General features: G+C 42.0%; 1 protein-coding gene across 2 annotated transcripts; it reads right to left on the bottom strand.

Moving 5' to 3' along the window:
- Window positions 1–57: 57 nt before the first annotated feature.
- Window positions 58–17125, bottom strand: cdhr5a (cadherin-related family member 5a). 2 transcript variants are annotated; one of them, XM_080767949.1, is made up of 14 exons: window positions 16961–17125; window positions 16251–16423; window positions 13976–14038; window positions 13287–13376; window positions 13089–13175; window positions 12454–12558; window positions 11796–11981; window positions 9829–9919; window positions 8350–8420; window positions 6872–7078; window positions 5160–5273; window positions 4321–4387; window positions 2147–2307; window positions 58–1675 (listed from the first exon to the last, which is right to left on the bottom strand). In XM_080767949.1, the coding sequence occupies exons 1-14, from the start codon at window positions 17052–17054 to the stop codon at window positions 1100–1102; spliced, it is 2085 nt and encodes a 694-aa protein (XP_080624075.1). In that variant the 5' UTR covers window positions 17055–17125; the 3' UTR covers window positions 58–1099. The 2 variants fall into 2 exon arrangements, with proteins under 2 accessions (XP_080624075.1, XP_080624074.1); XM_080767948.1 differs by having other exon boundaries at window positions 8323–8420; window positions 16961–17124.
- Window positions 17126–18447: the final 1322 nt, after the last annotated feature.

Genomic DNA, 18447 nt, shown 5'->3' with positions numbered 1-18447 from the left:
ACGTTAATTTGAATGTTTTTACTGAGGCATGTCAAACAAGGTAGCCTCACATCAACAAATCTTTCAAACTTTATTATTCCTTCAAAAGTACAAAATGTCAACTATATATTAACAATATATTTTGTTTTTTTTATATCATAAAATTGTTATTTTACACAACATTCTCAAAATACAATTCACAGAAAAGTCCCTTCATTTAGTATTCAGTAAACCGATTTATTTTGGGTCAAATATTTTGCTGTGGCCATAATATTCTATTGTGTTTTAGTAAAGCTTGTTCAAAATGTCTGTAGTGCATTGTGACATTTCTACCGGAAGTGCTATGGTGGCCTAAAGATTTGTTTGCTAAAATCACATTTATTGAGCACTGATATAAACCATGTCCTTTTTTTTTTGTACTTGCCCTCATGTTGATTCAAGTTGCTTTCAAATGAAAAGCATTTTTGTACACTGTACAGGTAGTTATGGTATTATAATCAATTATGCTAACACGGTGGATATTCCCAGTAGAAAATAAATACTCCTTGCGTCCTTGAATCTCTTCTTGACGCACATAACCAGAAATGTTTATCCAGAGATATCTACTTAAAAATATCAACGAGAAAAACGGGGAAAAAGAACTTAAAAGGAAACAGCATTTCTCTCAGTTTTGTGAATGTTTGTGTCCATGTCATCTGTGGAGTGATGAATTGAGCAGTTGCACCGCTTATGCCTAATTTATGCTCCGTCATACGACAGCGTGGTGGACTGAAAATAACTGATCTATAAACTCACAATGTGTCGCATCTGCAGCGCGTTCTGAGCTTGTAGATTGGCAATTTTTCGGTCTGTGATGCTGTCGTGCAACGAAGTATAAACCGGGGTTTAGCCAGAGCCATAGAGTAAGACAGAGTTATGACAACTCCGTTCACTTCACGGGGCCAGTCCAATGGCGGCTCTTCTACGTACCTATAGACAATTGGCGAATAGGGACACCAGAAGTTTACGGAATGAATTGGAGTCTATGAGGCTCGTGCGAGTACACATGAACCACGTGACCGGGCTGTTTTCTGCCCCCCCCTCAATGTCGCAACTCTGTCTATACTCTATGGCTCTGGGTTTAGCCAGCCGCCTCCTTGCTTTCCTCCTTTTGTTCCGAGTCAACGTCACCGCCACTACCCTGGTCCTCCACGGGCTCTGCTGTGTCGTCGTCGCCCTCCGGCCGAGGCGCGGCCGGGTCTCTGACCACCCCGTCCATCTCCACCTCGCCGTTGGGGGCCTCCTCCTCCGTGTCATCTTGTACCTGGCCCACGGTGTATGGAATAATCTCCACTTCGATTTCCGACGAGTCCTCGACCTCTTTGAACGACACCGTCTTCTGACCCTCCTTCCTCTGCCGGCTCTTTACGTATTCGCCGGTCTCCGTTCCTCCTCCTGCTCCCCGGACGCCCTTGGCCACGTGATTCGTGTACACGCCACACGTTGAGCAGTGGCGCTTCTTTCGCTCGAGGGGGATCACCCCCCGGCTTCGGCCCAGGGGGAGGGTGCTCCGTCTGGGCACGAGGCCGCCCCAACGCTTGCCCCCTCCTCCGCCCCGGCTCTGGTCTCCCTCGGTCTGGAAGCCATCGTTGGTGTACTCCACGGAGTCCTTTGGCCCGCCTCCGTTCTGGGTGGCCCGCAGGCAAGGGCCCAAACACTGGCAGGGAGACAGGAGGAGGAAGGGCTGTCATTAATACACAAGTTAATGAAGCATGGTGGATATTGAGGCATTGTTCAATGTTGCTACAGATGCCATGGTGGAGTCCAAGCGTTAGCACGGTTCATTTGTTCCGTTTTAACACAGAGCCCTTCTGTGAATTTCAACTGATAAATATTCATCAAAGCTACTCAGGACAGGAGCACCACGTCTTTATCATAGATCCAGTCAGTATTTTGTCTATCACAGCACTGGTATCTCACCAAGTTCAAATTCAACACACGCGTTCCACACCCCCATACAAAGTCAATGCAAAGACGAGAATTGCACGAACGGGCGCAGCGCGACCTGGCACAGCACAAACGGGACGAACAGCAGCAGCCGTCTATAACGCAGCTTTATAGACGGCTAGACTCCTTCAGTTAAAAAAAAAAAAAAACAAAAAAAAAAAACTCATTGAATCATACTCACCTCTGACAGTTTGTTCAGATTAGCGGTCCCCTTCCTCAAGCGGGAAACCAGGAAGCCAATCACGATGAGGCAGAGGACCAGGAGGGCAGCCATGACCAGGCCAAGGAGCGCCATGTCACCTGCACGGTATCCGCCCCCCGACTCCGAGGGGACGGCCACCGCTGCCAAGGAAAAAAAGGAAATCAAAGTGTATGTAAATGGAGGAGGTTAGCTCCTATAAGCCCCTCTAGGGTTTCTTACCTCATAATTATGTATATGTATACTGTCATAAATCAATGAAAAGTGAACCCATTTTGGACTGAGGTTGATTTAAAAAAGGCTTCTAAATCCTGACAGTTCTGAAAAACCCATGTTTCTATATGCTCAACCTTTTTCATGTCAAGGACCCCCAGAATTATCTGTATTTGGCTGCGGACCCCCATCTGAAAATATGTTGTTCAAGGGATCCCCCCTCCCCAGAAGCGAAGATTTGAGTTTAAAAGTAAACGTTCGCTGTGAAAGAATATATATTCAAAGATTTGCGCCCCATTTTCACGATTTAAAAAAAATAGCAGATCTACAAGCTCGTAGCGTGGCACTTGGTGCCGCGCTATGAGCTTGTAGATCTGCTATTTTTCAATAGCTAAAGTATGACATAATGCTTAAAACACCAATAAATTGCTGAATTAAAAATGAACCGGTACTCGTCGTGTGTGCGGGAACATAACAATTGTAATCAATAAATTGATACACACTAAACACCTGCTTTCTTTGTACATTGCTTGCGATGATGGGTTTATAATTATATACCATCCCTCACATACTGTAGCAGGGCTTGACATTAACTTGTTGATGGACTTGTCCTGCGGGCAAGTACATTTCCCATTCACTTGTCCGGGCACAAAAGTCACTTGTCCGTAGCACGAGCACACACAAATACATCTTAAATTAACTAACTGTAAGCTGGTTTTAGTGAATACATTGGTTGAATATTCTCAGTTTACAAGTTAATAGCCCTAGAATGTCTGTGATCTAACATACATTTCATGTATTCAAAAATACACAGCCATAGATCATTTCTTTCCACGCAGGGTTAGCAGACTGACCTTGTCGCCATTTAAACTTGTAGCACTGCGTGTGCACTCACCCAATAATTAATTCCTATAAGGCTCGGAGTCGTTTGGGAACTAGTTTCATATTCATTTGAAAGTCCTGGCATAAAACTTATATTTAGTAAAATATCTCTACTTATAAATTTAAATGTATCTGAAAATGAAGAAAGCCATTTGGAAAACTAAGCAATACAGCCTCATCAAAGTTGGTGTTGTGACTTTATATATTGTCAATTACTTCCATGAGGGGGGAGATGAGTTAGTTACTTTTTAACAGACGGTTTGAGGGTCCAATGGAGTTAAGAGGTTTTGTCCAAAGCGCTTTTTACTACTTTTCAATGGTTCAATTTTTTTAACAAACACACAGACAGTAAAGGGTGTTCAATAACACTGATGTATGAAAAAAAAACATCTAAAATCTCAAAAATAGAGTTAAGTGGTTTCCTCCGCGGCAGCGTTATTATGTTCACATTCAGCATTTTAAAACGTTTAGATTCACAGTAAATGTGTCCTTTCAGTACATACAGTACCGTTCAAATGTGCTGAACAGAAATGGGACATAGCAGCAAGGGAGTGTCGAGTGTGTATATTAGCATGCAGCCCGCCAGAACCGTAGTAACCGTAGGCTTAAAGTAATCGTCTAGCCTGCCAGAACCGTAGCCTACGTTTTCCAGGGTTTATATTATTTAATCCATGTTTTGATCCGATCGAATCGTTAGCTGCCGTTCGTTAGCATAACAGTCAAAGTGGGACAGTGGCCGCAGCCATTTTGAAGATGCGCGCGCATCCACTTGCACTGTATGGGCTGCATTCAAAGCCCTGTATCTCCAAATTGGCGCAATGAATGTCGTTTCTGGTGAAAACAAGGTTTTTCAACGGCCAACAGCAGGCACTGTGATATTCACGGTCGGGTTTTTCTACCACCGACCGAGAGAACAACAACCGGTCAAGACACCACACACAGCATTTTGTGTGTGTTACGCAAGTGTTACGCACAATAAAACCTTGGCAATGCGTGATAGATAGATTAATTAATGCTGGCGGCAAAACGGTTAGTGTTCCATACCAAGCAGGGTGTCTTACCTGGTATAACTTGAACGGAAAGTGCCGATGTACCAAACTCTCCCGTAGAGGCATCCACTGCTCTGAGCTGCACGCACATGTAAAGACAATGAATTAATTGCATTTTTATAGCGCTTTTCCAAGTGCTCAAAGCGCTTTACAATGGTTCATTCATTCATATATTGGGAGGTGAAGCGGCGAAACAGTCGACGCCAGCGTCCTCACTTCCCACATTCACACACCAATGGTGGCAAGCTCACACCGACCAACTCATTGGAGGCAACGTAGGGTTCAGTGTCTTGCCCAAGGACACTTCGACATGTGGACAGGACAGGAGGAGCCGGGATTCGAACCGCCGACCCAGGGATCATTGGACGACAAGTGTCTCTCTACATTTTGGCAGCTATTGGCTATTTTAGTTTTAGTCATAGTCTTTGGAATGAAACTTCATTTAGTTTTAGTCATATTTTAGTCACCTGGAATGTTTTAGTGTTAGTCTAGTTTTAGTAGACTAAATATACAGCTGATTTAATCAGCCCAACAAAATGTATTTTGGCGGGCATTGATGCCGTCGTAATGACTCACTTACGACTTGTGAGCTTGTAGATCGGCTATTTTCAGCATGCAACTAATTGTAAAATGACTTATACTGGATCTCTTGTCCACTTACTCCCTTCATAACATTTTAGTCTAGTTTTTATTTGTTGACAAAATTGTCAGTATATTTAGTTTTAGTTTTAGTCATCGTAGCTTAGTTTTCATTTATTTTCCATTTAGTGTTCCTCAGTGAAAAAAGGTAGTCGACGAAGATTTTTCGTCTTAGTTTTAGTCGACGAAATCAACACTGATTGTTGTACTACCTGAAGTGCAAAGGACTCTGTCTTCACAACTCTCTTCAGAATGATGAAGCCCTCTGATGTCACGTTGACATAGCTGCTGTACTGCACCTCGTACTTCACATCTGGATTCACACCCTGGTCCCGCAACCACAAAGAAATTAACTGATCAGAACATCTGGATTCACACCCTGGTCCCGCAACCACAAAGAAATGAACTGATCAGAAGTTAGAACATCTGGATTCACACCCTGCATGGTCCCGCAACCACAAAGAAATGAACTGATAAGAACATCTGGATTCACACCCTGGCCCCGCACCCACAAAGAAACAGATCAAAACATCTGGATTCACACCCTGCATGGTCCCGCACCCACAAAGAAACAGATCAAAACATCTGGATTCACACCCTGCATGGTCCCGCACCCACAAAGAAACAGATCAAAACATCTGGATTCACACCCTGCATGGTCCCGCACCCACAAAGAAACAGATCAAAACATCTGGATTCACACCCTGCATGGTCCCGCACCCACAAAGAAACAGATCAAAACATCTGGATTCACACCCTGCATGGTCCCGCACCCACAAAGAAATTAACGGATCAGAACATCTGGATTCACACCCTGCATGGTCCCGCACCCACAAAGAAACAGATCAAAACATCTGGATTCACACCCTGCATGGTCCCGCACCCACAAAGAAATTAACGGATCAGAACATCTGGATTCACACCCTGGTCCCGCAACCACAAAGAAACAGATCAAAACATCTGGATTCACACCCTGGTCCCGCACCCACAAAGAAATTAACGGATCAGAACATCTGGATTCACACCCTGGTCCCGCAACCACAAAGAAACAGATCAAAACATCTGGATTCACACCCTGCATGGTCCCGCACCCACAAAGAAATTAACTGATCAGAACATCTGGATTCACACCCTGCATGGTCCCGCAACAACAAAGAAATTAACTGATCAGAAAATCTGGATTCACACCCTGGTCCCGCAACCACAAAGAAATGAACTAATCAGAACATCTGGATTCACACCCTGGTCCTGCAAGCACAAAGAAATTAACGGATCAGAACATCTGGATTCACACCCTGGTCCCGCAACCACAAAGAAGCAGATCAAAACATCTGGATTCACACCCTGGTCCCTCACCCACAAAGAAACAGATCAAAACATCTGGATTCACACCCTGGTGCACGACCGCAAACTGATCTAAGCGTCTGACGAAGAAACTCATTTAAAAGAAGTAAGGATTAAACATTCCTCGCATTTTGTGTGGCTATTTAATGTAATCAATCAATCAATTTGATTGTACAGATTGTACGATCGAATGCCATTTATTCAAAGTAGCAGTTATAGGCTTTTATTCAGTGGTGGAAAGTACATTTACTTAAGTACTGTACTTAAGTACAATTTTGAGGAATTTGTACTTTACTTGAGTATTTCCAATACTTTCACTTCTACTTCACTACATTTTGGATCCAAATATTGTACTTTTATTCCACTACATTTATTTGAAAACTTTAGTTACTAGTTACTTTGGAGATTGTAATTTTGATTAGAAAACATCCATTAACCACTCCAGCCCTATTTTGGCCAATTGAAAATAGCCGATCTACAAGCTAAATTGTAGATTGGCTATTTTCAAAAGATTTTGTACACATTTTGAACTTGAGAAACCTTTACTTTTTTTAGTACAGAAAGGGACGTCGTCACTCACACTGGCAAAGTCCTCGTCCCTGGCCCGGACTCTGAAGGGCCTGTTGGAAGCCCTGTCTCTGAGGATCATGCTCTCGGGGACAGAGTTGCTGTAGATGTATCCCTCGTAGCGCTCCTTCTCGAAGCGCGGAGGGTTCCGGCTCTTCCTCATCACCTCTATGGTCACCTGGGTCACAGCAAACTGGTCCCTGTTGGTCACCTGTGAGGCCTGGAATGGAACCATGACATCCAAGCAGGAGGTATTAGAAAACGGTGTGTCAGAGAGACGGCCCAAGATGTCAATGATGAATATTCATGTGTGCAATCCTTAACCCATTTAGACCCTGAGGACAATTCTACAAATGTCTTCTAAATCCTGAAAATTTAATGAAAAACCCAGTGTTTTCACGTCAAGGACCCCCAATAATATATGTAATTGGCTGCCGACCCCCATCTGAAAATATAAATGTTCACAAGATTTGCACCACATTTTCACGATTTTTCAAAAGTAGCAGATCTACAAGCTCGTAGCGTGGCACTCGGTGCCGCGCTATGAGCTGAGATCTGCTATTTTTCAAAAGCTAAAGTATAACATAATGCTTAATACACCAAAAGGGGTTCCTGCCCAGAATGAGTTAAATAATCCTGAAAATAGCTGATGTACAAGCTCACAACACGTTATAGCGTGACGCGTTGTGAGCTTAGAATAACATTTTTGAATTGTGAGCTTGTAGATCTGCTATTTTCAGCATGCAACTAATTGTAAAATGACTTACACTGGATCTCTTGTCCACTAGTCCCTTCCTAACATTTTACTCTAGTTTTTATTTGTTGACAAAATTGTCTACATATAGTTTCCATTTCGTTTTCCTCAGTGAAAAAAGGTAGTCGACGAACATTTTTCGTCTTAGTTTTATAAATCAACACTGTCTGTCATAGACAGCTATAGCCTCTTGCAGAGCATAGCAAAATAAGCAAATGACTTGGAATCGGTGCAGAACAGTGTTGATTTTGGCAGCAAATTTTGATTTTAGTTTAGTCATAGTCTTTGGATAAAATTGAATTTAGTCATATTCTAGTCATCCAAAATGCTTTAGTGTTTAGTCTAGTTTTAGGCGACTAAATGTCATGCGATTGTAATTGACTAAATCTACAGTTGGTTTTTGTTGACAAAAATGCATTGGTTGATTTTACACTTGCTGAAAATAGCCAATCTACAAGCTACGTTATGCCTTGTGAGCTTGTAGATCGGCTATTTTCAGCATGCACCCAGTGTAAAATGACTTGTGTCTTTTACTTATTATATACTAGATCTCTTTAATTTTGTTAACAAAATTGTCAATATATTTAGTCTTAGTTTTAGTTATCATAGCTTAGTTTTCATTTAGTTTCCATTTAGTTTTCGTCAGTAAAAAAAGGTAGTTTTAGTCGACGAAATCAAGAACAATATAAAGGACTAGACTAGATTGGTACCAGAACAGTGAGGGTTATTGGACCAACAATATCAGCAGCTTTAGCCATGGTGATGTTTCCTGTCTCCTCGTCAATCTGGAATATACTGCCCTCATTTCCTGGTAAAAAAAACAAACCAACAAAATAAATCTTGTTAATACAATATAATATATAATATATCATGACCTGAAGAAGATGTAACTGAACATCGAAACGGTGTCGCTTTACTACTTGCACCCTGTTAATAAAATAAGGGCCTAAACTGTCCAGTTGCTCCAGTGCCTCCTTTCCTTCTACAATATATAAGCTTGTCAAATAAGTAGAGACTTTTTTTTAAAACCCATAGACATGGAGCCTAAAAAATATTATTATTATTAATAATAATAATAATAATAATAATAATAATAGTAATAATAATAATAAGTATTACAAATCATTTTTAATGTTTACATACACACTTGTTCCTGGAGAGCTCTGTCAGCCGGTGTAAGAAGGTTTGTGGTTGGTCAATTAGCCCTTCGCTAAACCCCACCCCAAAAAGCGATTGTCCAATGCCAATCCAAATAGCTTGCTATGCAGGTCAAGCTTTCGCCACCTCATAGCTGTCAGTGTTATTTTGCATGGCTGTGTTGTTGAACATTTACACGGCTTACCGTCGGGAAAGTTACACGACTGACCCACCCAGGTGATGTCAATAATAATAATGACTGTAGTCTTACCGTGCAACATGAAAATTCCTGTCGGGCGGCCGTTAAAGGTTGATTTATCCCTCTGTCATTTCCTCGTATTTCTAGTTTATTTAAATAATGTCATGCACATTTGTCCAGTCCATAGCCCACTGCAGGCCCTGGCTGACTAGATCTAGAAGACATTTGGAAGGTTTTGCTTCTGAAATGATCCATTTAACATGCATCTCAATGGGTGAGAAGGACAGCTTGACCTGTCTCTTCGCTTAGAGGGACTGCGCGAAGGGCTAATTCACGTCTGTCACAAAATATTTTCTGGCGAAAGCTCCAACCGGAGGCTTAATTGTTTGTACTAACTTATACTGTAGGCCTGTCCATATACAGTACATACATCCCAACATTGTGAACACAATATCTCAGGAATGCCTTCACATTTTGCACAACCATCCATTTGCAGTCGAGAATGAGCTGAAATGAATTTGGTGGTCAGCGCCGGTCAAGGTCACTGTGACCTTCACCATTATTCCAGGCTGGAGCCATATTTGGGGAAGACATAATTATATGATGCTAGTGGCAAGTGGATGCGACTGCACTACTATGATGTCTTATCTCTTAACCATATTTGGGCAGAAAACACAGTCAGATAAACAGATACATACATATTACTACAGAAAATACAGACACGCACGCACGCACACACACACACACACACACACACACACACACACACACACACACACACACACACACACACACACACACACACACACACACACACACACACACACACACACACACACACACACACACACACACACACACACACACACACACACCATACCTCTGAGTATTTTGTAGCTGATCTGCTCACTCCTGTTCTTGTCTCCATCCCTGGCAAACACAGGGCCAGGATCCAATGCTAAAGGCCCATCCTGTGTGGAAAAGAGCATTATAGTTAAATAATCCAATAATATATAAACAACATGCATTCTTCTCCTCTAATAAAAACTAGACTAAAATGTTAGGAAGGGACTCCAGTATAAGTCATTTTACACTTGGTTGCATGCTGAAAATAGCCGATCTACAAGCTCACAAGGTGTTGCAGCGCGACTCGTTGTGAGCTTGTAGATCGGCTATTTTCAGCAAGTGAAAAAAACAGTCCAGGCCCGCCAAAATACATTTTGTTCGACTAAATCAGCTGTAGATTATATAGACTACCATATTTGGGCATGCCTGACAAATAACTCACACGTATGGGTGTAACAGCCGTTGGCTGTTTTTGTTCTTATGTTTGATTAGTACTATAGTAATACATTTATATAGAGCTAATGCGATTATATCTATATTTATTAGTAGGCTTGTTTAGCTGTACAGGTTATAGGGACGCCTATTATTGCCTGGTACTGTGTTGCTTCTGTCCCCTGCAGATGCTGAGTGACGTGTCCCTAATGTCCCTAATTGCATTACTGCTTGTTTTTTAATGTCGTTTCCTTGCTTTTCTTTTATGCTCCATTGTTCTGTAAAGCACTTTGAGCTGCATTTCATGTCATGAAAGGTGCTATACAAATAAAGTTTTATTATTATTATTATTATTATGTGTTGCCGTCCTGAGGAGGGCCTGGCTTGGAGCCTGATCAGCCCCTATTGGTCCTGTGGTAACTCAGGCGTGGCTACCTGGACTATAAAGCTCAGTCTCTGCCTGGACTCTGAAGAGGAAACACTGCTTAGCGTTGGCCTTTCCTCCAGCCGCCTTCTTATGTTTGTTTCGTCATGTCAGTTTAGTGTTGTTTTGCCTTCCCTTTAATTTCACTCCCTTCGGGAAGGAGTGTTAGTTTTGTGTGTTATGGTTTTCAGTTGTAGTTGTGCCCCTGTTGTTCGTTAGGGTTTTGGGGTGAGGTCCCTTGGTGGGTCTCTTTTGCTTGAACACTTACATGACCATTCTGTCATGTAAGTGTTCTGTTCAGTCATTCGTTATGCACTTGAGCCACTTTGTATTTATTGTCATTTATTTGCTGAGTATTAAAACAGATACTCTTTTATGAACGGTGTTGTTCTTTCATACATGTTACGGGCAGTAAACCCCTAGACTTCAGAACAGTCCGTAACATACAGTATATACATACATAAAAGGGACACAGACATAATAACTGCAGGCTGGGCCATCCATTTCAAACTTGCATCGTTCCAACTCCAAGGAGGCCAGTGCCCAAAGGGCACCACTCTGGTAAATGTACAATTATGCAACGTGAGTAGACGTTACTCAGCGATGCGACAATGGACAATAGAAGGAGCATGTTATTACGATGACCAGTATTGATTTTGTCGACTAAAACTAAGACGAAAAATGTTCGTCAACTACCTTTTTCCACTGACAAAAACAAAATAAAAAATATAGCTGCAGCGATAAGGTGGGACCAAGGAGAGGGAGAGAGAGAGAGGGGGGTGGAGAGAGAGAGAGACAGAGAGAGGGATAGAGAGAGAGAGGGGGGGGGGGGTGGAGAGAGAGAGAGAGGGGTGGAGAGAGAGAGAGAGAGAGAAAGAGAGAGGGGGGGAAAGAGAGAGGGGGGGAGAGAGAGAGGGGGGTGGAGAGAGAGAGAGAGGGGTGGAGAGAGAGAGGGGGGGTAGAGAGAGAGAGAGAAGACAGAATACACTTATTACACTATTACACCACTATTACACTATTAGACTTATTACACTATGTGACTAAAACAAAATGAAAACTATAGCCTATTCAAGAGACTATGACTAAAACTAAAAATAGAAATGTGCTGCCAAAAACAACATCACTGATGATGATGATGCCCTCACCTCTTTCTCAGTCAGGTTGACTCTGCCCTTGTAGTTGGTGCTCACACATAGCTTGGCGATGCCGAGGGTGGCCCTGGTGCAGGGCTGGAACCACGGAGGCCGGTTGTCCATGTCCTTCACGTTCACCGTGATGGTGGCCACGGCCGTGAAGAAGGGCTCCTTGGTCAAAGAGCTGTCGAATGTGTCCTGGAACGTATATATAGGGAGACAACATTATTACATCATCCTCCTGTGTAAATGTGTACCACTGTGTACCAGACCAGTGTCGTTTTCGTCGACTAAAACTAAGCATGCAAACTATGCTAGGTTGCATGCTGAAAATAGCAGATCTACAAGCTCACAGCACGATGCAGCGCGACATGTTGGCTATTTTCAGCATGCAACCAAAGTGTAAAATCTGCCATTGCGATATTAAGGCCTGTCAAAACACATTTTAGTCAACTGTAGATTTAGTCGACTAAAATCTTATGATATTTAGTTTACTAAAACTGGACTAACACTAGAACATTCCAGGTGACTAAAATGTGAAAAACTACTTTTATTCAAAAGACTATGACTAAAACTAAATTTTTAATTTGCTGTAAAAAACAACACTGCTGTGTACTAATTAATAGTCATAATTATTCATGATAATGCTCAGTGTTTGGTTGTACTGTACCTGTACGTGCAGAACAAGAGAGATCTTCTGTATGACGTCGTATTCCAACGTGTTTGCCATGAGAATCTTTGGAACGTTGACGCTCTCCAAGCGGAAATACTTCTCCTGGTGACAAAACAATGTATAAACCCTGTTACTGTATATACTCTCATACTGTTAAAACACTTTGTGTGCCCACGCAAAACTTTAAAAAAATCAATTTCACCTAGAAACTCCATTCACATATAATTCAGTTGACTGTGGAGACACACTTTTTACTTTTAAATGTTTTATAGTTTCTGAGTTATTTAACTTAAACGCCCAATGCATTCGCAATAACACAAACTTTGGCACCACGTATAAAAAAATAATATATATCATAGTTTTTTATGGTCGATTTGGAATTAGAAGGGTTTTCTTTTCTTGTAACTTGTCACTTTTGAAAACAAAGTATTGCATTGTGGGTTTGAGGCAGCTGACAGGCCCTTTGTGATGTCAATCAATCAAGTCAACTTAATTCAAGTGGCATTTTCTTTTAATATATATTTTTAGGGGAATGTCACGTGATCTACCATGCCTTTGTGATCTACTGGTAGATCACAATCTACCTTTTGGGCACCCCTGTAATATAGATACTGTGTACTGTATATTCTTACCATTGCAGATTCTAAGCGGTAATACAGTATATCTGAATCAATATCTGTAGCTTCTATCAGTCCAACGCTGGTATTGATTGGAGTAAGCTACATGGGAGAGAAATCCATGATCAGCATACAGTGGTATTTCAGCTGCAAGTGGTTGTATACATTTTTATTTTTTTTAGTTTTATGAAAAGTCATTTTAAAGTGTCTCACCTCGTTGACGTCCAGGACATAGTGGTTCTGTGCAAAGTTCGGAGGGTTATCGTTGACATTTTCCACAAAAACCTCCACCGACACATTTACCTTAAACACAGCGAAAGAATGAATCACTCCACATTACATAATAATGACAATAATAATATTCATGAAATAAATTGGATAGCTGCTATAGCCTAAGAAGCAATAGTTATGTCAAATTTGTAATGACCTTTTTTTCCTTTTTTTAGAACGCTCCCAACAAAAATTTGTCACATCTAGGGGCCACAATCTGCGTTCAAAGATAAAACCTGGTCGCAATGACTAACCAATCAGGAAGTAGACAGGCAAATTGACCAATGACAAAGCTTCTATGAAAATCTTTGAATGCAGATTGTGGCGCCTAGATGTGTCACAGAGACAATTTTTTTTGGAGTGTTCTGGCTGGCTGTAAAAAAAAAAGGCCATTAAATATTTGACATATTATTGTTTATAACAGCTTTAAATTGTGATGTTATCATAGATATTAACAAAAGCTAAAGGATTGATAGTAGACCCTAAAGGTGTGCAACCCTTTCATCTCAACGTTATGGGTGTCCAAAAAGGCCGTTACGCATACTGTACTAAACTGTTGATCCTTGAACTTAATAGGTTTGAGAACCCCAAACATTAGCATATTATGATTTATGTGATCACTCTATACTTACAGATATGGAGTCTGTTCTGCTGCATTCAACTTGTACCACAACAGCATCTGCACTGGGTAATAACTGAAAACACACACACACACACACACACACAGACACACACACACACACACACACACACACACACACACACACACACACACACACACACACACAATTTACTGTATCAGCAATGCTATTCAGCTATTTTCAATGACATCATAATTATAATTGATCCTCACTAATGTTATTTACAAAAAATGGTACCATTTCCTTCTTCTATACCACTCTGCGTCTCAGAGGAGGGCTGTGGACAGTTCAGAAACCTGCCTACCAATGACATCATCTGTGGGGATTCCAATCTATTAGAATTTAGAAGCTAATGCTTTTCTCTTCCTGGAAAAGAGCACTAAAATAGACACCATTGTTCTTGCGTACACATTCTGGGCGGGAACCCCTTTTGGTGTTTTAAGCATTATGCTATACTTTAGCTATTGAAAAATAGCAGATCTACAAGCTCATAGTGCGGCACCAAGTGCCGTGTTATGACCTTGTAGGTCTGCTATTTTTGAAAAATCGTGAAAATGAGGCGTAAATCTTTGAATACATTCTTTCAGACGTTTTTAACTCAAATCTTTGCTTCTTTGGCCGGGGTCCCTGGAACAACATATTTTCAGATGGGGGTCGGCGGCCAAATACATATAATTTTGCGGGTCCTGGGCATGATAAACTTTGAGAATCACTGACATAGAAACAGTTTTTTTTTCCAGAAAACTGATTTAGAAGGCATTGGTAGAATCGTCTTCTTGATTATACTTTGAAATCTTGTTTGAAATGACCCCAGGTATGTAGTAGAGCTAGTAGACAGAAATGGCCATCTTATAATGAACATCTAGTGAGGACCAAGTATATATTAACATGGGTAAAGTGCTGCTTTAAGCATCCATAATCTCAAATAAGGGCCACTTAATTCACTCCTTTTGCAACCAGATCTTATTTGAATGATGTTTGGGAGACAAGAAACACTTTCCTGGGTTTTTTATGTGGGTAATGTGTTTTTAGATATTTCAGTATTTCAAAGAGTCCATGGGCTCCATGATGTCATGGACACTGGGCTCACTTATTTCCTGGACTACTCAGTAAGACAGTCACCCCCTATCCACAAGGAGAAGGAGTGGACCAAAGCATTATGGGAATTGTAGTCCAGGAAGGAAGTGAGCCCATGCCGTGTCCATGACATCATGGAGCCCATGGACACTTTGAAATACTATTATAAAAAGTTGTAAAAACACATATTACCCACATAGAACCCACAGGAAAGTGTTTCTTGTCTCCCAAACATCATTAAAATAGGATCTGGTTGCAAAAGGGGTGAAGTGGCCCTTTAACAATGTTAAGATAGGATATACTAAAACAAATTAATTAACTTTTAAACGAATCATGTTCACATACATGTACGAATAATTGTTATTGTAAACATGGATATATTAATATTGGTTCACAATAAAGCTTCATTATGTATTTTTTTTTAATTAATAAAATGTAAATGTGTCCAATCTGTATGTAGAATATTTTAATACAATATAACTTATATACAATTTGGGGTGGTTGTATAGTGTCTCTCTGCTCTTCCATTGAGACATTTAGGTGGTGTCAAAGGTCATGACCTTTGAAACCTAGACACAAGATGTGACAAGACTTTTGACCTGCTGGTCAAGATTAAATTTATCCCCTGAGCGAGCAAGATTTCAGCACGGAAACCGGGTTCAGGTTACATAGTGGTACGAACCCATTCAGGGCAGGAACCCTTTTTGGTGCTTTAAAGCATTATGTTATACTTTAGCTATTGAAAAATATCGTGAAAATGTGGCACAAATCTTTGAATATATTTTCTTTCAGAGTTTTTAACATATGTTCAGATTGTGAAATTGGGGTTCCTTGACATGACAAAGTTTGAGAACCTACTAGAAACTATATATTTTGGGCACTCAGAATAGCCAAATGGCATTGATCACGCCTCCAGGTCTTTAGTTTACTCAAGTTAGGTAATAAGACCTGGTACTTAAGACACGCAAAATACAGCCCTAAAGGTCTTTCAGAAAACTGTCAGGATTTGTAGAATCGTCCTCCGGTCTAAAAGGGGTTACGGTCAATGTAAAGTAGATGCTTGTTAATATCAGATAAGATCAGATTCAACAATAAGACGAGACCATGAATGATCATGAAGTATCTTGCTGGATGTGACCCAGACGTGAACAACAACACGTTCTTAATGCATGCAGGCGAGGAGGATTACCTCATAATCCAATCCTTTCCTAACCATCAGTTCGTTTCCCTGTAAGTAGAAGAAATCCTCATGGTTCTGTACGATGGTGAGCGTTACGTCAGGACTGGAGTCGATGTTAGCGACCAGGAGGTCGACAGTGCTGTTCTCTTGTATCGACACGGCGTCATGAGAGACTGTGCAAACTGGATAAGAGCGTTGAGAGAATTAGTTGCGGTACGCCACGCCACGCCACGCAGCAACAACAACAAACAAACAAACAAACAAAACAAAACAAAGGCCTCTAAACCTAGCGGGATGAAAATTAGGGCCTTGAGGGGAATTATACTGAGATGAAAATTGATGAGGTTTTGTTTGGGAATGCCACATTTGTACCCTCTCTCTCTCTCTCTCACTCCCCCAAATCCCCCCACCCTGCCTCCCCCCGCCACACACACACACACACACACACACACACACACACACACACACACACACACACACACACACACACACACACACACACACACACACACACACACACACAGCATATACAGTAAACATTGCAGTGTAAAACTCAATAAAAAAGCATGCTCTGCGTTATGCAGTTAAAATCTGAAAATCTGTTGTGGTCGGTGAGTGACACTGTCGTCTGACAAAGTGTAAATTATGAGTTAATTGCACCGCCTACTGATGATGACGACACCCTGAACCCAAATCCAGCAACAAGCTCCAACACTTACGTTTTTCAGCCGAACAAAGACTAAAACAAAAGGTGACAGCAAGCACGCAGCCGAGGAAGATAATCGCAGGTTTTCTCTTCGATTTCAGTTCCATGTCCCGGTTCTGGTTTCAGAGGCAGCAACAAATGAAGTGCACGGCGACTAAGGAGGAGGCTGAGGAACCCGTGGTACCAGCTGGCACTTGGTGCACATAAAGCCTTGTCTGTCCTGCCGGGGCGAGTGGGAGTCGACTACAGTTGCAATGTTTGTGACTTCATCTTACGGGCATATATTGCCCCCAAAGCGCTTTGCCAACAGCGGACTTTGCAAACCTCCTACGAAAAAAAAATACTTGCATCTGTTTTAGCGAGATGGGGGGGGGGGTGGGAGGGGGGGTCAGTCTCTAATGGTAGCCGCCGGGCTTCTTTCACAAAGCCCTGGGAAGGAATCTGACATCGGAATGCCTCTGGAGTTGTCAAATTTAACCCAAATATCAAAAATAGTGTTCATGTTGAACACAAATATTCAATTACATTGATTACTAAATGTTTGATGTTTTTATTTCAATAAAGGGTTTTTTCTCCATAGAGGTCAAAGGCTGCCGTGTGTCTCAATACTGTAAGACATTTACAGTTTGTCCACAATGATGACAAATACTTATACAGACACAAAGATTCCCATGTGTAAGACCGTTGAATACTGCACGCACTGCAGGGGCACACACACACACACACACACACACACACACACACACACACACACACACACACACACGTTATACTTTGACACATGTGTTAGTGTGTGGCACACATACAGACACCAAGCCCCCCCCCCCTCTTGTCTGTGTGGGAACAACAGGCACACAGTGTCATCATGTCACATGACATACATAAATTGTGTTGCCATGCAGAGATTGCACGCAGGCCTGCCTGCCTGCCTTCACAGGCCTGTCTGCCTGCCTTCACAGGCCTGCCTGCTTGCCTTCACAGGCCTGCCTGCCTTCACAGGCCTGTCTGCCTTCCTTCACAGGCCTGCCTACCTTCACAGGCCTGCCTGCCTGCCTTCACAGGCCTGCCTGCCTGCCTTCACAGGCCTGCCTGCCTTCACAGGCCTGCCTGCCTGCCTTCCTTCAAAGGCCTGCCTGCCTTCCTTCACATACCTGCCTGCCTTCCTTCACAGGCCTGCCTGCCTTCCTTCACAGACCTGCCTGCCTTCCTTCACAGGCCTGCCTGCCTTGCAGTGCCTTCACAGGCCTAGAGCTTGGAGCTCTGGGTCATGAACTGAACCGGTTCCCATCGGGAACCAACAGGTGGAAAAGGGGTCATAGAGGTGTGAATTGTTGAGCCACTTTGACACAGACAACCATACAAGAGTTTAGTATTGCGCACTTTGAAGCTCAATCACTGAAGGATTTGTAGCCATAGCAGTGAGAACGATTGCCAATCGACACAATCACATTCAGAGGTTGGCCAGAACCAGCGTGCAGCACGATTTCATGCCAAGTTTAT

This window comes from Protomyctophum bolini (genome assembly GCF_963924005.1).
Source record: "Protomyctophum bolini genome assembly, chromosome: 1".
NCBI classification, from domain to species: Eukaryota; Metazoa; Chordata; class Actinopteri; order Myctophiformes; family Myctophidae; genus Protomyctophum; species Protomyctophum bolini.
Note: the sequence above shows the minus strand (reverse complement) of the source record. Positions and strands in the feature narration are given on the sequence as shown.

Excerpts from the sequence above, each read along its gene's own strand:
- cdhr5a (XM_080767948.1), bottom strand. The coding sequence starts at position 17,054 with ATGGAACTGAAATCGAAGAGAAAACCTGCGATTATCTTCCTCGGCTGC. Across the intron at positions 12,559-13,088 it reads ACCGCTTAGAATCTGCAATG|GAGAAGTATTTCCGCTTGGA; the intron begins GTAAGAATATAC and ends TTTTGTCACCAG. Across the intron at positions 5,274-6,871 it reads GGGACGAGGACTTTGCCAGT|GGTGTGAATCCAGATGTGAA; the intron begins GTGAGTGACGAC and ends TTGCGGGACCAG.